At 39.8% G+C, this 15,841-nt stretch overlaps 1 protein-coding gene across 1 annotated transcript; it reads right to left on the bottom strand.

Moving 5' to 3' along the window:
* Positions 1-720: 720 nt before the first annotated feature.
* On the bottom strand, positions 721-14,907 carry LOC137281822 (U2 small nuclear ribonucleoprotein auxiliary factor 35 kDa subunit-related protein 2-like). The gene is made up of 10 exons (XM_067813447.1): positions 14,778-14,907; positions 13,380-13,465; positions 12,434-12,600; positions 10,624-10,719; positions 9,031-9,069; positions 8,365-8,462; positions 7,618-7,724; positions 5,014-5,176; positions 3,855-3,964; positions 721-3,036 (listed from the first exon to the last, which is right to left on the bottom strand). The coding sequence occupies exons 1-10, from the start codon at positions 14,834-14,836 to the stop codon at positions 2,135-2,137; spliced, it is 1,827 nt and encodes a 608-aa protein (XP_067669548.1). The 5' UTR covers positions 14,837-14,907; the 3' UTR covers positions 721-2,134.
* Positions 14,908-15,841: the final 934 nt, after the last annotated feature.

Here is a 15,841-nt window from a genome sequence, read left to right as displayed (position 1 = left end):
TGCCCAGATGGTATTGTGCAAAGCAAAGTTAGTGCTGAGATTATTGTCAGTATGCTCACATTATAGTTACCTTAGGAGCAGTGGGGTAGCCTAGTTGTTGAAGCGTTCACTCACAACACAGAAAACCCAGGTTCGAAACCCCACATGGGTACAATGTGTGAAGCCCATTTCTAGTGACCCCCCCAGAATATTGCTTGAATATTGTCAAAAGTGGCATAAAACCATGCGAACTCACTACAGTTATCTTAGCGCCAAGATTGCTTTGTACAACAGTACCTGAAAATACCTTGGAGTTGGCGGTTGATGATGTTGAAGATTACCCTTGCTTAAACATGCAGCCAAAGTAATTCACTGAGCACTCACTGGCAGGAGCCCTGGTGTGTAACGCTGCCTTCAGCAATTTTTCAACTTTCTGTGAAAAACAGATCCTTGACCAGACAAACCAGTGATCAACATTCACACAACTGGTATATGATGACATGTGTCAACCAAGTCAGCGAATATGACCACCCAACTCCGTTAGTCACCTCTTGCAACAGGCATGAGTTGGTGAAGACAAATTGTATCCCCTATCTCCTGCTACATAATCTCTTATGTTACAAGTTACCCATATGTAACATACGTGTGTGTGTGTATATGCGTGTGTGCACAAGTGAGACATCGATTTTACAATGCACAGACTACAAAGATCATGTTTATTCAATCACAAGAAGCCAACGGTTTCATTGTAACAGATGGTTTATTTTTAAGTGAACAGTGGAACAGGATAAAGGAAAACCTTTGTAAGGCAGCATTGAAGTTGATGCTGTAAGAGATACCAGCCTACATGACAGGAATGGTTCCATGGGCAGGTTATACAGGTGATCTGTTTCCTCGTTGGCTATAAGCAGCAACATCTCAAAACTGACACTAAAGCGGCCAGACCAATTTTTTTTCTTGTTTTAAAGACTTTGTCCTCAGAAAATGTAAAGGCAGGAGGAAAGACAAAATAAAAGTAAAATCAACAGACGAAGTAATATTCCTTGTTGATAAGTATTTTACTTCTGGCAACTTATGGAGTGCAACAATCAAAAAGTAATTTTCTTGTAAGTTCATATTTTTGGCCAATAAAAAGATAAGGATTTTATTTTTTCAGAGGAGAAAATTTTTATTTTATTTCATATTCTTGAAAAAATATGACAACAGATCCACAAAACAAAAAACAAAATTGGTCTAGACTAAGCATATTTGTGTCTCCCCAACAATATCCCATACTAGTATTTGCTATCTGAGTTTTGAGAACAAATCACTCCGTGGTTGTAATTTAATTGCAAAAAATAAGAAAATATGAACTTGTGACATGTAATTAGTGTATCAGGATACAAATAGCATCAAACCCATGTATTGAGATACAAATCATTTAACAATGATACTATCAGAATATGTAACATCACACCCATATTATAGGAATATGAATCATTACAATATCGTCCATATTACTAGCCTACAAATCATATCACACCTGTCATTGCAATATGTATCATATCTAAGCCATATTATTGAGATATGAATCGTATCACACCAGTAGTATCAGGATACTACTGTATTACATCCATAGTATTGGGATACATATAGTATTGCAGTTTCACTATCTCATTACACCTTTAATGACAATATCTCAATTTAAATGAAACTAGTTCACGCGAATGCAAGGTGATATATTATGTCGGACCAGAATGAAGCTACGTATAGGTGGTTTCTTTCATCTAGCCAGTCAGCCCTGCGAATTGCTAAACTGCAAATGTGACACTGATGGAAAATCATTTCACTTTATCTACCACCATGGGCAAGATTGCATAAAGTATCCAATAAGGAAATACGTCATTTGAAATCTGAAATCTATAGGAACTGGACAAAGAGAAATGAGCAATACATAAATGAGCAATCATGTAAATGATCCTGCATAGAAACACTTCATTTGCCATGTGCATAAATATGACTGTTGAAGAAAAGGTTTGATATGTATGAACACTGTAGCAAATGTGTAACTGTATCCATGACTGTCACTGGAGGTGGTTTTATCCTCAGCTAACCAGATTTTACAAATTGTATACTCGGAGCCTGTGACACACTGAGAAGACTACTTGAAGTCACTTTACACATACACGTCTTCAAATATGACATCAACCAGGTCCTCCTCACCACTGTCCTGTGGGATCTCAATTACGTTGATTTTGCCATTATGATCCTCTGGAGATTCTGGATCGCTGACGGATTTGCAGTCAACTTGAGCCGTAGTTTTATCTTTCTCTGATTTTTTCTTCTTGTGACTTTTATGTTTATGTTTTTTATGCTTTTTGGACTTTTTGTGTTTTGTTTTAGAAGCACTACGACTGTACCTACTATTTTCTGAATCACTGTCAGTGGAGCTTTCTGTCCTTTTAGCTTTATGAGTTTCATTAGACTGACCATTGCTGGAACTTTGGACATTTTCCATCGAATGTGATGGAGACCTTGACCTTCTACCTTTTGATCGTGACCTTCTCTTCCTCGATCTTGATGGTGACCTAGACACTGATTTGTTATGTCTTGCAGTTTTTGACTCCGGTGAGACTGGTGATCTTGACTTACGACGCTTTAACCTTCTATATTTTGGCGACCTTGAACCAGATCTGTGTCTGACTGATTGAGACGGAGACCTAGATAAGCGACTTCTTGACCTTGATCTCTTTCGACGTGACCTTGATGGAGACCTTGATCTTGATCTGTTTCCGCTCTTCAATTTTGGTGACCTTGACCGTGACCTATCATGCCTCCTGTATCTACTATCATAACTATGATCACGTCCGTTGTGATCAAGTCTGTCTCTATGTGAATAACGATCTCTTCTGTCAGACCCATACCGATGATGACTATCCCTTTGGCCTGAGCTTCGATGGTCTCTCTCAGACATTTCATAATCTTTATCTGCTAGCCAGAATTCATTTCCAGGGTTCCTGAATACATGGAGAAAGTTACAAGATTTCCCCTTCGGACACCTCTTGACGAAAGACTGACCTGACAATGGAAAATGTCCAATATACATTTGTATACAAATTGACAGGCATAAATGATGGAAATGTAAACATGATGTATTTTGTTTGCTTTATTTGTACGCAGTATGCAATACAGAAACACTAGGGAAGAAGTGTGTGTGTGTGTGTGTGTGTGTGTGAGAGAGAGAGAGAGGGAATAAAGAGAGAAGTGCACAATGCCCAAGAAACATTTCACTTTTGTATTTAGAGTTGGCACTCATGACACAGATATATATTGCCACAAAACTATTTTCTTTAATTTCCTGTTCTGCTAAAGGGTTTACTACTACTAAAAGTTCACCATTAACTGTCTGTTTTGAATAGAAAGAAACCATCCATTTTTCTCACTCATTTTCCCTAAATATATTTGTAGATTTAGTTTCCCCATTAATACAAACTGGCAATCTCCAATGGCAGTTTTTATTTATTTTTCTGGTTGTTATATATGAAGATGTACATTGTCAATCTAACTTGACATCAACACGAATATCTTATCAATGTGTTCACGTAAATAGCTAGGTCTTGTTTTCATTTCTGACGTTTTCAGGACCAACATAAACATGAAAACAAGGTTCAGGTTCTAGCCAGCTAGTCCAGAATCTCACCCTGAACAAGAGTGGGGAAGAATTAGCCGTTAAAGTTGATTCAAGTGGGGGGAAAGTGTGGCCTTGGCCAAAGCTTTCCCTAGGGAAAGTTTGCCCGGGGAAGGTTTGGCCTGGGGGAAAGTTTGACCTGTTACACCAGACCTCCATGGGTCTAATAACTATCTTGTACTGACTACACAACACACTGCTGACATACCACATATTGCTGACTTCCACCTGGCAATGGTGATGAAGACACAGGAGATCTGCCGGCCTCCGTACCACCGGCCGTTGAACTTGACAAACGCCTTCTGAGCATCGTCCTCACTGTAAGTAAAACAACAAACATCAAGTAGTACAGTCCCACACTTCCCTCAAGAGGTTGTGGTAAAAAAACGTAATGTAGACAACAGCAATATTATTACTGTGTTGTGCTGCTAAAACTATTCATCGATATCACCACATGCTGTAAACATCGTAAACAAACATAGCAGTCATATTTCAACCACTTTCCTTGGTGAACAGAATACCCTTGAGTAAGTTTTTCACACCACTTCTGGCAAAACTGCGTCAATATCAGAGGAGAGGACACGAGAAATGTAACTGTGAAATAATCTGTTCCATGTAAGGAATCAAACCTGGGCTTATGGTGGAACAAGCCACCACTTTAACCACTGAACTAAAACCACTGCACACCATCCACAAGGAGCTAGACAGCCATCTGTAGACAAGCAGAGTGCCAATACTGCTGTGTTGTGCTGCGGAAACTACTTATCTACATTTACACATAGTCTTTATACTGATGTTTGAAAATCTAAAAGGAACAAAGTCAGTGATAAACTTATTGCTGCAACACAGGAGTTGATGCAGATGTATCAAGGATGATAACTGCAGCAACTCTGAGATCCACAACCATCAGGTAATGGCAGCTAGTACGTTCTAGAAAAGCAATCCTTGTTCCACAAAATAACCTATCGTTAATCCATTCCCAGTACAACATAGAACACTTGTGAGGTCAATGAGCAATGTTCTACCTTTGTCTCTAGTATATGGGGGTAGCCTTGTGGTTAAAGCATTCGTACATCACACCACACACCCTGCCTTGATTCCCATATGGGTACCAGGTGGGAATGCCCATTTCTGTTGTGAGATTGCTAGAAAACTAAAATGCCATAAAGCTAGACTTGCTCACTCTCTTACTATAACCACTGAAAAGCAAAAGAAACCCAACTTTTCTTTACATTAAGCTTTTAAATAGAAGACATACATACACACACTTACTTTTAAGAGATTCCATTTTATTAAAAATTGTGTTTCTTTTGCTGTTGAGGAAATATGTCAAAGGGGCTGAAGAGTGACATGCTGATGGTACTTACCGTCGGTACTGGACATAGACATTTCCCCGCAAGTGTGGCTCACAGTTGCAGCTGACCTTGAACTGGACCACCCGACCCATCCTGCGGAACTCTGGCAGCACGTCATTGTAGAACTCAGTGAAGTTCTCATACAGCTCCTTGTCATCATACTCTAGAGCAAGATCTGCGGAGAAAATCAACTGACATTTCTTTCGGTCTTTAGTTTTCAGTTGTGTGAGAGTGATGTTGGTGCTGATATTAGCAATTTTTGTCACTCAAAACTGGCTACAGGAGAATCAATGATACAGTTAAATTGAGGACATTGCTTTCAGATCAATGTGATAAATTACCCTGACGTCACAGTCAACTGACTATGCTCTCCAACCACTGCTGCTAGTTGGCTGTAGCTTTCACTCTAAACTAACTCTGAACTGAAAAAGTGGGAAAACAATTTTGGATGCTGCATGACCATCAGGGTGTGTTTTGATCTAAAGACATACATGACATTTTCTGTTTATCATCCAAACCTGTGTTCAACAGGAGATATTGCTTGTGTCAGATCAGACGATATCTCCCAGGAGATATCATTTTGACAGATTTTGCAAGATGCCCTGACAATGCTATGACATCATGAAGTTGATGATGTCACAATGCTATGACATCGCTGCACTGCAAATCTAATGGCAGTGCTGTTTTCAGAGATGTAACTTTTTCTTTGAAAACTAATGTAGAATGATTTGGATGATAAACAGAATCTCACCCTCGTGTCTACTGGTATCAGTTATATCAACACTTGTTGATAAAGGTAAAAATATCCTTGGCAAACCTTGGGTATTTGTTACTTTATCAACTCGTGTTGATATATTTGGCATCAGTAGACACTTGGGTGAGATTCTCTATTTATCAAGTAAATGTTGATATCTGAAACGAATCAACCAATTTAGTCATTTACGCAAAATCATATCCATATAAATCATCTATACACCTGGAAATTAATCAAGCAACACCCCAATTTTTTCTATTGGAGCAACTTTGAAGTGTTCTGACAATCAAAATATGCCGGGTTGATATAGTTTGACACTTTTTTATTCAACAGACGATCTCTGACAAACAACTTAAAGGGAAAAAGTATCAAGACTTTGCTTTATTGCAACGAAATCCAAATTCTTAAAACTGTCTTAAATTCATGAAAAAATGGACACAATTTACTATTCATCCACAGACGTTGTTGTCAGGTGTATTAACACAAATGTCACATGGAAAGAAAGAACAGTCATCTGAGAGTCTGCACACCGACTTTCATCAATATCTAGTGTGTCCTCCCTGCGCACGCACCACCGATTCCAGACGCCTCCTCATTCCTTGGATGAGTCTCCGGATCTGATTCTGGGGGATCCTGTTCCACTCCTCATGCAGGGCAGCCGTCAATTCGTTGAGATTATGGACTGGTGGGTCTCTCTGCCTCACACGACGGCCAATAAAGTCCCACAAATGTTCAATGGGGTTGAGGTCAGGGCTCATGGCAGGCCATGGAATTCTGTCAATTGCATTTTGCCGCAAAAAATCATTTACAGCATGCGCCCTGTGAGGTCTAGCATTGTCGTCCATAAATATGGGTCTCGTTGCCAGAGGATGGTTCTCAAAATGAGGTACCACAGCCCTGTCAAGAACCTCCTGTTGGTAACGAACACCGTTAAGGTTGCCACGGATGGTAATGATATCCAACTTGCAGTTCATGGAAATGCACCCCCATACCATAACGGAACCTCCCCCAAAGGCCACAGTCTCCTGGATGTTCCGTGGAGCCATTGCTGTGTTCCTCTGCCTCCAGACCCGAGTACGACCGTCCACCATGTGCAGCAAGAACCGGCTCTCATCTGAGAAATGGACCTTCCTCCAAGAGGCAATGTTCCAGTGCAAACGGTCATTACACCAGGCCAGTCGGGCTGCCTTATGGGCTGGAGACAGTCTGGGTCGCTTGATTGGCCTCCTTGCCCGGTATCCTGCAGCTTTCAGACGATTCCGAACAGTCCTGTTCGAGATGGGTCTCCCTGGAAGCCACTCCTGTCTCAACCGAGAGCTCGAGTCGAAGGACCTGCGCCGTACAAGTCTCAGTAAAGCTCTGTCCTCCCGGACTGTGGTCTTCCTGGGTCTTCCTGGTCTAGGCAGGTCTTTAACTTCATTAGTGGCCCGGTATTTTTTCAAAAGTTTTGAAATTATGGAATGATGTCGTCCGATTTGAGTCCCGATTTGTCTTAGAGACATACCAGCATTCCTCATGCCGATTATTTGCCAACGAGTGGCCTCTGATAATTTCCTACGTGCCATGACATTGAAATGAATGAAAAACCGAATGCAATCGACAACCTGCGCTTGTAAACACCCCAGGGAAAAAGTGCATTTTTCGAAAGTTGAGGTTAAAGCAATGCACGTGCGCTGTGCAAGCTTCACGCGCGTCATATCAACCCATGAAAAGCTCATGCTGTATGTCAATACATCAAAATTGAATAATCAATCATCAAAATTACTTCGTTAAACTTTGTTAAGTTTTTATGTGTCTTTGAATTTGGTGTTGCTTAATTAATTTCCATATGTATACATCATTTTAGGCATAACAGCTCTCACCTGTGTCATTCTCATCCACCAAACTCTGCTCTAGACGGAAGTTGGCGAACATCCCAGGTAGCATGATAGTGCAGCTCGACTCCGGGTATGTGTGTGAACGTGAGCATCTGGGACAACAACACACACCTATGAGATGCAGTTTGAGCACAGATTTGTGACATTGTATTTAACCATCATCTAATGGCTGGTCATTTCGGACTCAAACAAGGCATATCAGCAGGCAAGCAGAATAAAACTGTTGCCAGTCTGGCCTGGTACAAACATCACACATGTATACTGGTAATGGCAACATATGAACATAATGTCAAACCACATTCCAATTAATCAATTCTGAAAGCAAAGTACAAGTGGTCTTGTTTATCAGGTACTACTCACAGGCTGATTCAGACGGGGCAGACCTCACTCACCCTACCCTGTCCTTATACTTTACTATATGACCATCGACAAAAGGGTGAAAATGACATGCACCCCTACCCATTTCCTCAAGAGTGTGACACACATACACCCCTTCTCAAAAAGCTCCATCTGCCCCTGCTACTCTCAATGAATTCACTCTATAAACCAGTCTGCATGCATTTAAATCTACAGTAATCAGTCCACAAGCCAGTCAATAAATCAACACAAAGTCTACATAAACTTCGCTCTATAAGCCAATCTGCAAGTCAACACATATGTAGAGATAAACTCAATAAAAAATATTGATTATAATTATATCCCAACAAATGTTTTCTCTGCAGCAAGTTGTACCGTTCAGCAAATCTGCACGCCCCTGTTTTCATGAAGAAGGGACACTGGTCCCGCTCCTTGCCGTACACCGCCGGGGCGATCGGGTTGTGCCATGCATCCTGAAACACAATACACCAGAAGCTATGTAGACTAGTGCCTTTAGTGCAGGACTTTATTCCAAGACTCAACTGGTGGGTTCAACACTTCAACAGTATTCCACAGAAACCAAGAAAAATAAAAAAGATAAAAATCTGCATATAGGTTCTGTTTCATATAATTGCCAATTTTTGTTGAAAACTATTAAATGTTTCTTTTAGTTATGATCTGGAGACAAAATGATTACAGACAGATGGAGAAGGTCTCGACAATATCCCCAGATTTTATACTGGCTGGATAAATAGTAACATCTGTCCCAAAGTGGGTGAATTTCTTTTTGGTTGTTTTAAGCCACATTCAGCAATATTCCAACAATATGACAGCGGTAAGCAAGTAATCAAGTTTAGACCAGACAATCCAGTGACTGACACCTTGAGCAATATGTTGACATGTATATCACCCAAGTCGGAGAGTCTGACCACCCGATCCCATTAGTTGCTTCTCAATAAGAGCATGACTCGTAAAGACATATTCTAGCCTGAATTTTCAGATTTAGCTACAATTGAATGCGTAGAATGTAATTAGGGTTACCTTGTTGTCATTGGCTGTAGCTTGTTGAAGTAGTTGAGCCTGTGGTCACCATGGACAGTGAAACAGAGAGCATGTCTACATGATACTGATGTTAAGTCAACTCAAACGCTAATGGCAGTATCACCAGCCTGCATCATGGCTGTGACATAGAGATATCGGACTGAATGATAGCTGATCACTTTAATATGTCAATGAACTGCTAGAACTGTTTACTTTCAGGCATATCTGGACCATTTCTCAAAATGATCAGAAACACTACGACTGGCAACCCGTTCACAGTTACGATCACTTTGTGAAATAGCCCAATGAATTATTGATGTACTGCTGGTGGCTTGGAGAAGATACTGACATAACATGATACAGACATGTTTACATTTTACTGAAAAAACATCATACAATTCTACAACTTAATGAAAGATGAACACTGAGGAGTTCCGCAGCAGCCAGCCAGACAGCAATACTTCAGCTATGTTGTGGCAGCATGTACTATCAATACTGCTTGGCATATTCAAACATGCCCTGGTGGAAAGCACCAGTGAAAAAAGAAAAACCCATCCATTGCATAAGTAAGTAAACCATCCACAATCAGCCATTTTGCAGACAGATAATTTGGTGCTCAGCTACCACGTACTGAAGACATAAACACTGACCACACGTATGGCTGCTTTGCTTTGTTGTTTAATGATGCTATCAGCAATATTCCAGCTATATGAGGGAGGTCTGCAAACAATGAAGTCTGGACCAGACACTCCAGTGATATGACACACATCAAGCAAGCTGCCCGGTCCTGATCGTCACCTCTTACAACAATCACATTTTGCTGAAGGCCAAACCTAACCGTTATGTGTCAAATGTAATGAACATCACAAGATGGCCCCAAGTCAACATATGAGAAAAGATACAACATTCTTGAGAGGAACTTGAGTGGGTTGTGTCCCTGTATAAATGTGCTGTGGTTAAGGAAATGATGAAAGCATCTTGTACAGAACAAAGTCAATATCATGTATTCATTCTTGCATGGAGCTGCAGCTATCTGATGCCTTGACAACTGTGTAAGGATACATAGCTACCAAATTCAGGATTCTGGGATTCACAACATCTGCATCTTCAATAATCTCCAGAACATATGTTCCATTAAATCTCAACAAGTACCCTTGATGCATTTACCCTCTGGCCCAATAATTGTATTACCTCCCTTTACTCATCACTTAAAGGTTTGTGTGCATAAGAACATGCATTTCTTCTTTTCAACATTTCAAAATGCTGGATTTGGGAAGACAAAAGTTATGTAACATCTGAAATAGATTTGAGTTTATCTTTTACCAGTCTCTTCATATGTCTACAAAAACTGCTCATTTTTCTAAAAATTTATGTTACATTCAATTATAAAGTTGTGCATCTCCATTGGAGTGGGTCAAATGTTATTTCTCATTTTTTCACTCAGATTTTGACAATGACATTAGTGAAATCAGGTATGCCTAACACATGCTGCCATTATGCTACAAGAGGACAAAACCGCATCCTCCGTCTCGGCGTGGGTAGTGCTGTGAGTGTAGGATATAGAAAGTCCATCAGGCTCTCGCTCCATGTCACCTGTTTCTCCTTCTTCTCTCTCTCGATCTTCTCCCTCTCCTCCTCTTCCTCCTTCTCCTTCTTCTGTCGTTCTTCCCACTCCTCTCGAATCTTTCGCTGGAAAATTTACAGGAAAAGAAAATATAGTTAAACAAAAGATAAATAGGCCACACTCATTTTATATCTTGTTTTATGTATCCACCTAACATATTTTTTCAAGAATCAGAAAAAATAAGTAATTAAATTATTTTTTACTGCTCAAAAAAATAAAATCCTAATGTTTTATTGGCCAAAAATGTAAACTTACAAGAATTTTTATTCATATTTTTTTTGCCCCATATACACTTCATACGTTGCAAAGAGTATTTTAGTATTTAGTATTTAAAAGGAATATTACTATGACTGGTTATTTTACAATTATTTTTATTTTCCCTCCTGCTTCTAGGTTTTCGGAGGACAAAAATCTGTAAAATAAGACATAATATTGGTCTGGCCTTACTTCCAAATATTACACAATACACCAATAAGAAAGGTTATTTTCTGTTCCATTTCTATTGAAGTCGATTACTTGGGCCTGCTAAATGAAGCAATCTTAGTGGTGCTAAGATAACTGCAACTCTAAAGGTTTAAAACTTTCTCAGCACTGAGATCACGTGAAAGAAAAGGGTCCTGGATCCTGTGTACAGTGGTTCAAAAATATTTTGAAAAGCCACTTGCCACAGGACTTCAAGAAAGTAACTTGTCCTGACTAATTTTCCACTTGCTCTGATTCTATGACACAATGCTTGATGTTAACGTTTACTGGACTATTTATCGAGGAGTGATAATTTCACTCTCTACAAGATCTACTTTATTATTATTGCAAACTTTAATCGCTTTGTTATGAGCAAATATGAAATGAAATCCAAGATTATTTGTGGTTTGAAACCATAAGTGGAAATTATCTAGTAGTCCACGGACAAGTAAGATACCATTATTTGATTGCCCAAAATGAAAACTGACTTGTCCCGGGTGTCAGGTGATGTGATTTTTTAACCCCTGAGTGTAGTAAGTTAGCAAACTCTCCTCAAGCAAGGACTGTTTAACTCCCATGTTTAACATGTTAAGGCATCAAACCAACAACCGATACAGCTGAACCCCGTTTATCCGGACGTTTTGGTTTCACTCGAAAATTGTCCGGATAGCGGGACGTCCGGTTAACTTATTCAAACAAGCAAAACGTGAAAATTAAGTGAAAGAAAAAAATGTTCATGTACATATATCAATAAATCAACAGTCAATAGTAATAACAGTGAATCATCAAGACAGATAAGTGTACCGCTAATACCGCTAAGTATAAAACATCAGCGATCTCGACAGAAAATGGAAACACACAGTCGTGCGGTCAACGGTATTGACATGACACATACACATCAGTGTTCACGATGGTGTTTCAAAGTAACAGGACATTTGGGTCCTGTAAGTTTCAGATGTCTGTCTGACCCACTGAATATTCACAGGTAATTTCTATCTGACCACTGGCGAATCTTCCAGATTTGTCAGAGGATCAGACGCTGTTCATGAACACTGCACATGCACGCTACACAGATCTCTCCCTCCAGACAACTGGATCATTTTTCAATGGAAATGTATGGGAATGGTCTGAAAATTCACCGTCCGGATCCGGAAGAGCAGGGTTCGGTTAAGCGAGAACAATTAATGAATGTAGGTTTTGTTTCACTTAAAAATCGTCCGGAAGGCGGGGTTTCCGGATATGTGGGGTCCAAGTAAACAGGGTTCCACTGAATATGACTACAGACTGTGATTAATGCCCAGAACCCATGAAATATACCTCCGCTTCCAGTCTCCGCTCTTTTTCCTTCTTCTCTCTCTCCTGTTTGGCCAGCCATTCTTCTTGTGCTTTCTTCTCTCGTTCCAGCCACAGTTGATGCTGACGTTGTCTCACTTCCTCCTGTGCCTGTAGTGCAGCCTCTTCCTCAGACTCACTCACAGACCCAGCTGTAACATATGGCCTAGCATTAGTGTGAGTTTGGGTTTATGCAGCTTTTAGCAATATTCCAGCAATATTACAGCAGGGAGCACCAGTAATTGGCTTCACATAATGTACCCATGTGGGGAATCAAACCAGGGTCTTCGGCATGACAAGCAGTCACTTGAACCAGTAGGCTACCCCACCGACCCTATCCGGCATTAGAATAAACAACACCTGACGACAATTACCCACACTCACAAACTTACAAATGTGTTGATATAAATCTATATCATACGATCCCATCAATGTCTGGCAGTATAGCGAGTTCTTGTTTACGACAGTTTTAGCAATATTTCAGCCGTATCACAGTCAGGGGCACCAAAATGGGCTTCACACATTGTACCCATGTTGAATCGAGCCCTGGAATTCATTGTGATGAGCGAACGCTTTACTTTAACCACTGGTCTACCCCAAGATTCCTTTGGCAGTGTCGCAAGAGTTGAGCACTGCATTACTGGGTGGCTTCCAGGTAAGATTAGGTCTTCAACCCCTTGAGCAAGAGACCACATGGATCAGGTGGCCAAGACTAACTGTATGTCTGTCTTGATTGTAGCCTGACTCAATGTTGACTAGGTTAAAATAACTGTCACTGGATTGTCAGGTCCAGGCTAGATTGGTTACTCTCTACAAGCAGAAGTCATATAGCTAGAACATCAATGAAACAATCATTAAACAATGATAAACAAAAAGTGTTCCAGCACACAGGGACAGAAAGATGGAGACAGATGATTGTCCAAAAGTTTACCTTTGTCAGGTGGTTTTTGCTGGTCCTCTAATTGTCGTTTTGCTCGTCTTTTCTGTTTGCGCATCATGGCTTTCCATTTTCTGTGACTAAACACAACAAAAGTATAAAAACATAAAACGTACCTCCCTAAATCTTGCTGTTGTTTTAGATTTTTTAAAGTCTGATCATATTGACTAGCCACAGTACCTTACTCATGACAGTATATTTGACAGCAATACTTTTTTAAAAAAAACAATAATAAAATACATCACAATGACAGTAAGATAAAATTTCAACACACTATGTTGCTATGATGTATTGTACAGCAAGTAAATTATTCTAACTTTTTAAACTTTTTAGCCCTACTCCAACAGATTTGATTATAAAGTGCACACGTCCATAAAAGGCGACTATGCTCGTCATAAGAGGCGACTAACGGGATCAGGTGGTCAGACTCGCTGACTTGGTTGGCACAAGTCACTGGTTTCCATCTGCGCAGCAGCTCATGCTGTTGATCACTGGATTGTCTGGTCCAGACTGGACTGTTTACAGACCGCCACCACATAGCTGGAATATTGCTGAGTAATCACCCATTCCCTCACGTTGATCACTACACAAGTATAAACTATCCTGTATTATGTTACATTCAGTTGACTGATGAAATGTAACTTAAAATGGACCTTGGCGTACACTTCAGCCTGTAGACATGGTAGCAAAACATGGCGACGGACGAATATTCAATAACAAATGAGGGATACAGTCACTATACTGCTTGCACAGAGATGGCAACAATCGAGGGCCTACCTTTAGAATACAGCTTCACAAACTTTAAAAATATGTCATAATGCCTATTTACATGACGTGTATAAATAATTGAATAATATTATTCTGCAAGCATACTAATTTTGTGTTGTGACGATTTTCTAACGAATTCTGTGGGAAATGCCTGTGTCCAACCCACTCAATCCTTCTTCTCCACTGCTACTTTGGGCTTGTTTCCGTAGTTGAATGTTGAATATATTGTTTTATTTCACCAAACTCAAACACTTTTCGATTACACTAATGTCATAATTAATAATAATACCACACTAATATTCCAACACTGAAATAAGTTCACTGACTAATTTTTCAAACCCGTTCTTGTTTATTGAATGTATATTTAGTGTGAGATGTGCATGTGAGTTTGTAACTTTGTTTTTTTGAGTTGGTTAGGGGTACGAGTGAAACTCTTAGTCTTACCTCACAGGAAAGTCGGATTCAGGTCGCTTTGGGATATAATTTTGCCTTAGTGGATATCTGGGGTGGAAACCAAATGAATTCAACATCTAACAAATGATAACATCATTCTCTCTGCCTCTCTAAGTGTATAACGCTGTTAACAGTCACAAGAGAATGAAACTGGCAAAATGTCAAGCATACCTCAATTTCTGGGTTGGACACATTTCTGTCGTCTTGTCGTTTGTTTTCACTGAATCCATGCTGATTCCGTAGTCGCTATTCCACTCTCGTTCAGAGACCGCATGAATGCGTTCGCTTTATCGACTGTAGTATATTCAAGGGAGGCAATTCACCGCAACCGCCACAACTCGCGTGTAATATTACAACGTTTTTTGTGGTCAGTCGGTGTGCTCTGTAAAATTGTATCAATCACACAGTGACCTGGGCAACGTCAGTATTCCAGTTTTAATAAGCGTAATTTCATCGTTTGTGTGTTTGTGTTGGGTTTTTTTTTGTATATGGGTTATATGTAGCGGGTGTCACGTGCTAAAGGCACCTCCGTTTCAACATCAACACACAGTACCCAGCTACGGTAGTGAGTGAGTGAGTTAATGTTTAACGTCACATCGGCAATATCTCAGCCATATCGTGACGAGAACATTTAAATTAAATATATGCATATGGAAAAATCTGTCAACGAAGGACAGTAAAACAACTAGAATATCACAATTTTAATTAAAACTAGTATGGAAAGTTAAAACTAATAGCACTATTTAGACAATACATAATAAAAACAGACTATAGATCGCCAACAACAGAAGGTAGATCACCACACTAGGGACCATGGGGACTTACAGTACCTTTGCTACCTACATGGACCCTAGTTGGATTTACATCATCCCCTCAGCTGCTGGCGATTGTACGAAAGGTTAGCCAAAATTAAAACAACATGAATACTACGATTAAAAACCTGGTAGACTTAAATTTACTGTGAATGTTTGTGGACTTACGTACCCTCTCAGGAGGACAATAATTTTACAATACTTCAACCCCCTTCGAGGGTACAGCCACCAACAATTCAAGTTACTAATTCAAACTACCAATCATTAAAATACATCTATTTACAGAAACATACTATTCAAAATTCACCCAAAAATCAATTTCTTTTAAAAAAAACCTATAATAAAATGAGAATTAACGTTGGTAAAAAGATCCTTCATTGTTTTAACTGTAAAATATTTATCCCTTGTGATGGAGAATTCAAC

Source organism: Haliotis asinina, chromosome 4 (assembly GCF_037392515.1).
Source record: "Haliotis asinina isolate JCU_RB_2024 chromosome 4, JCU_Hal_asi_v2, whole genome shotgun sequence".
NCBI lineage: Eukaryota > Metazoa > Mollusca > Gastropoda > Lepetellida > Haliotidae > Haliotis > Haliotis asinina.
This window is presented reverse-complemented; position numbering and strand designations above follow the sequence as displayed.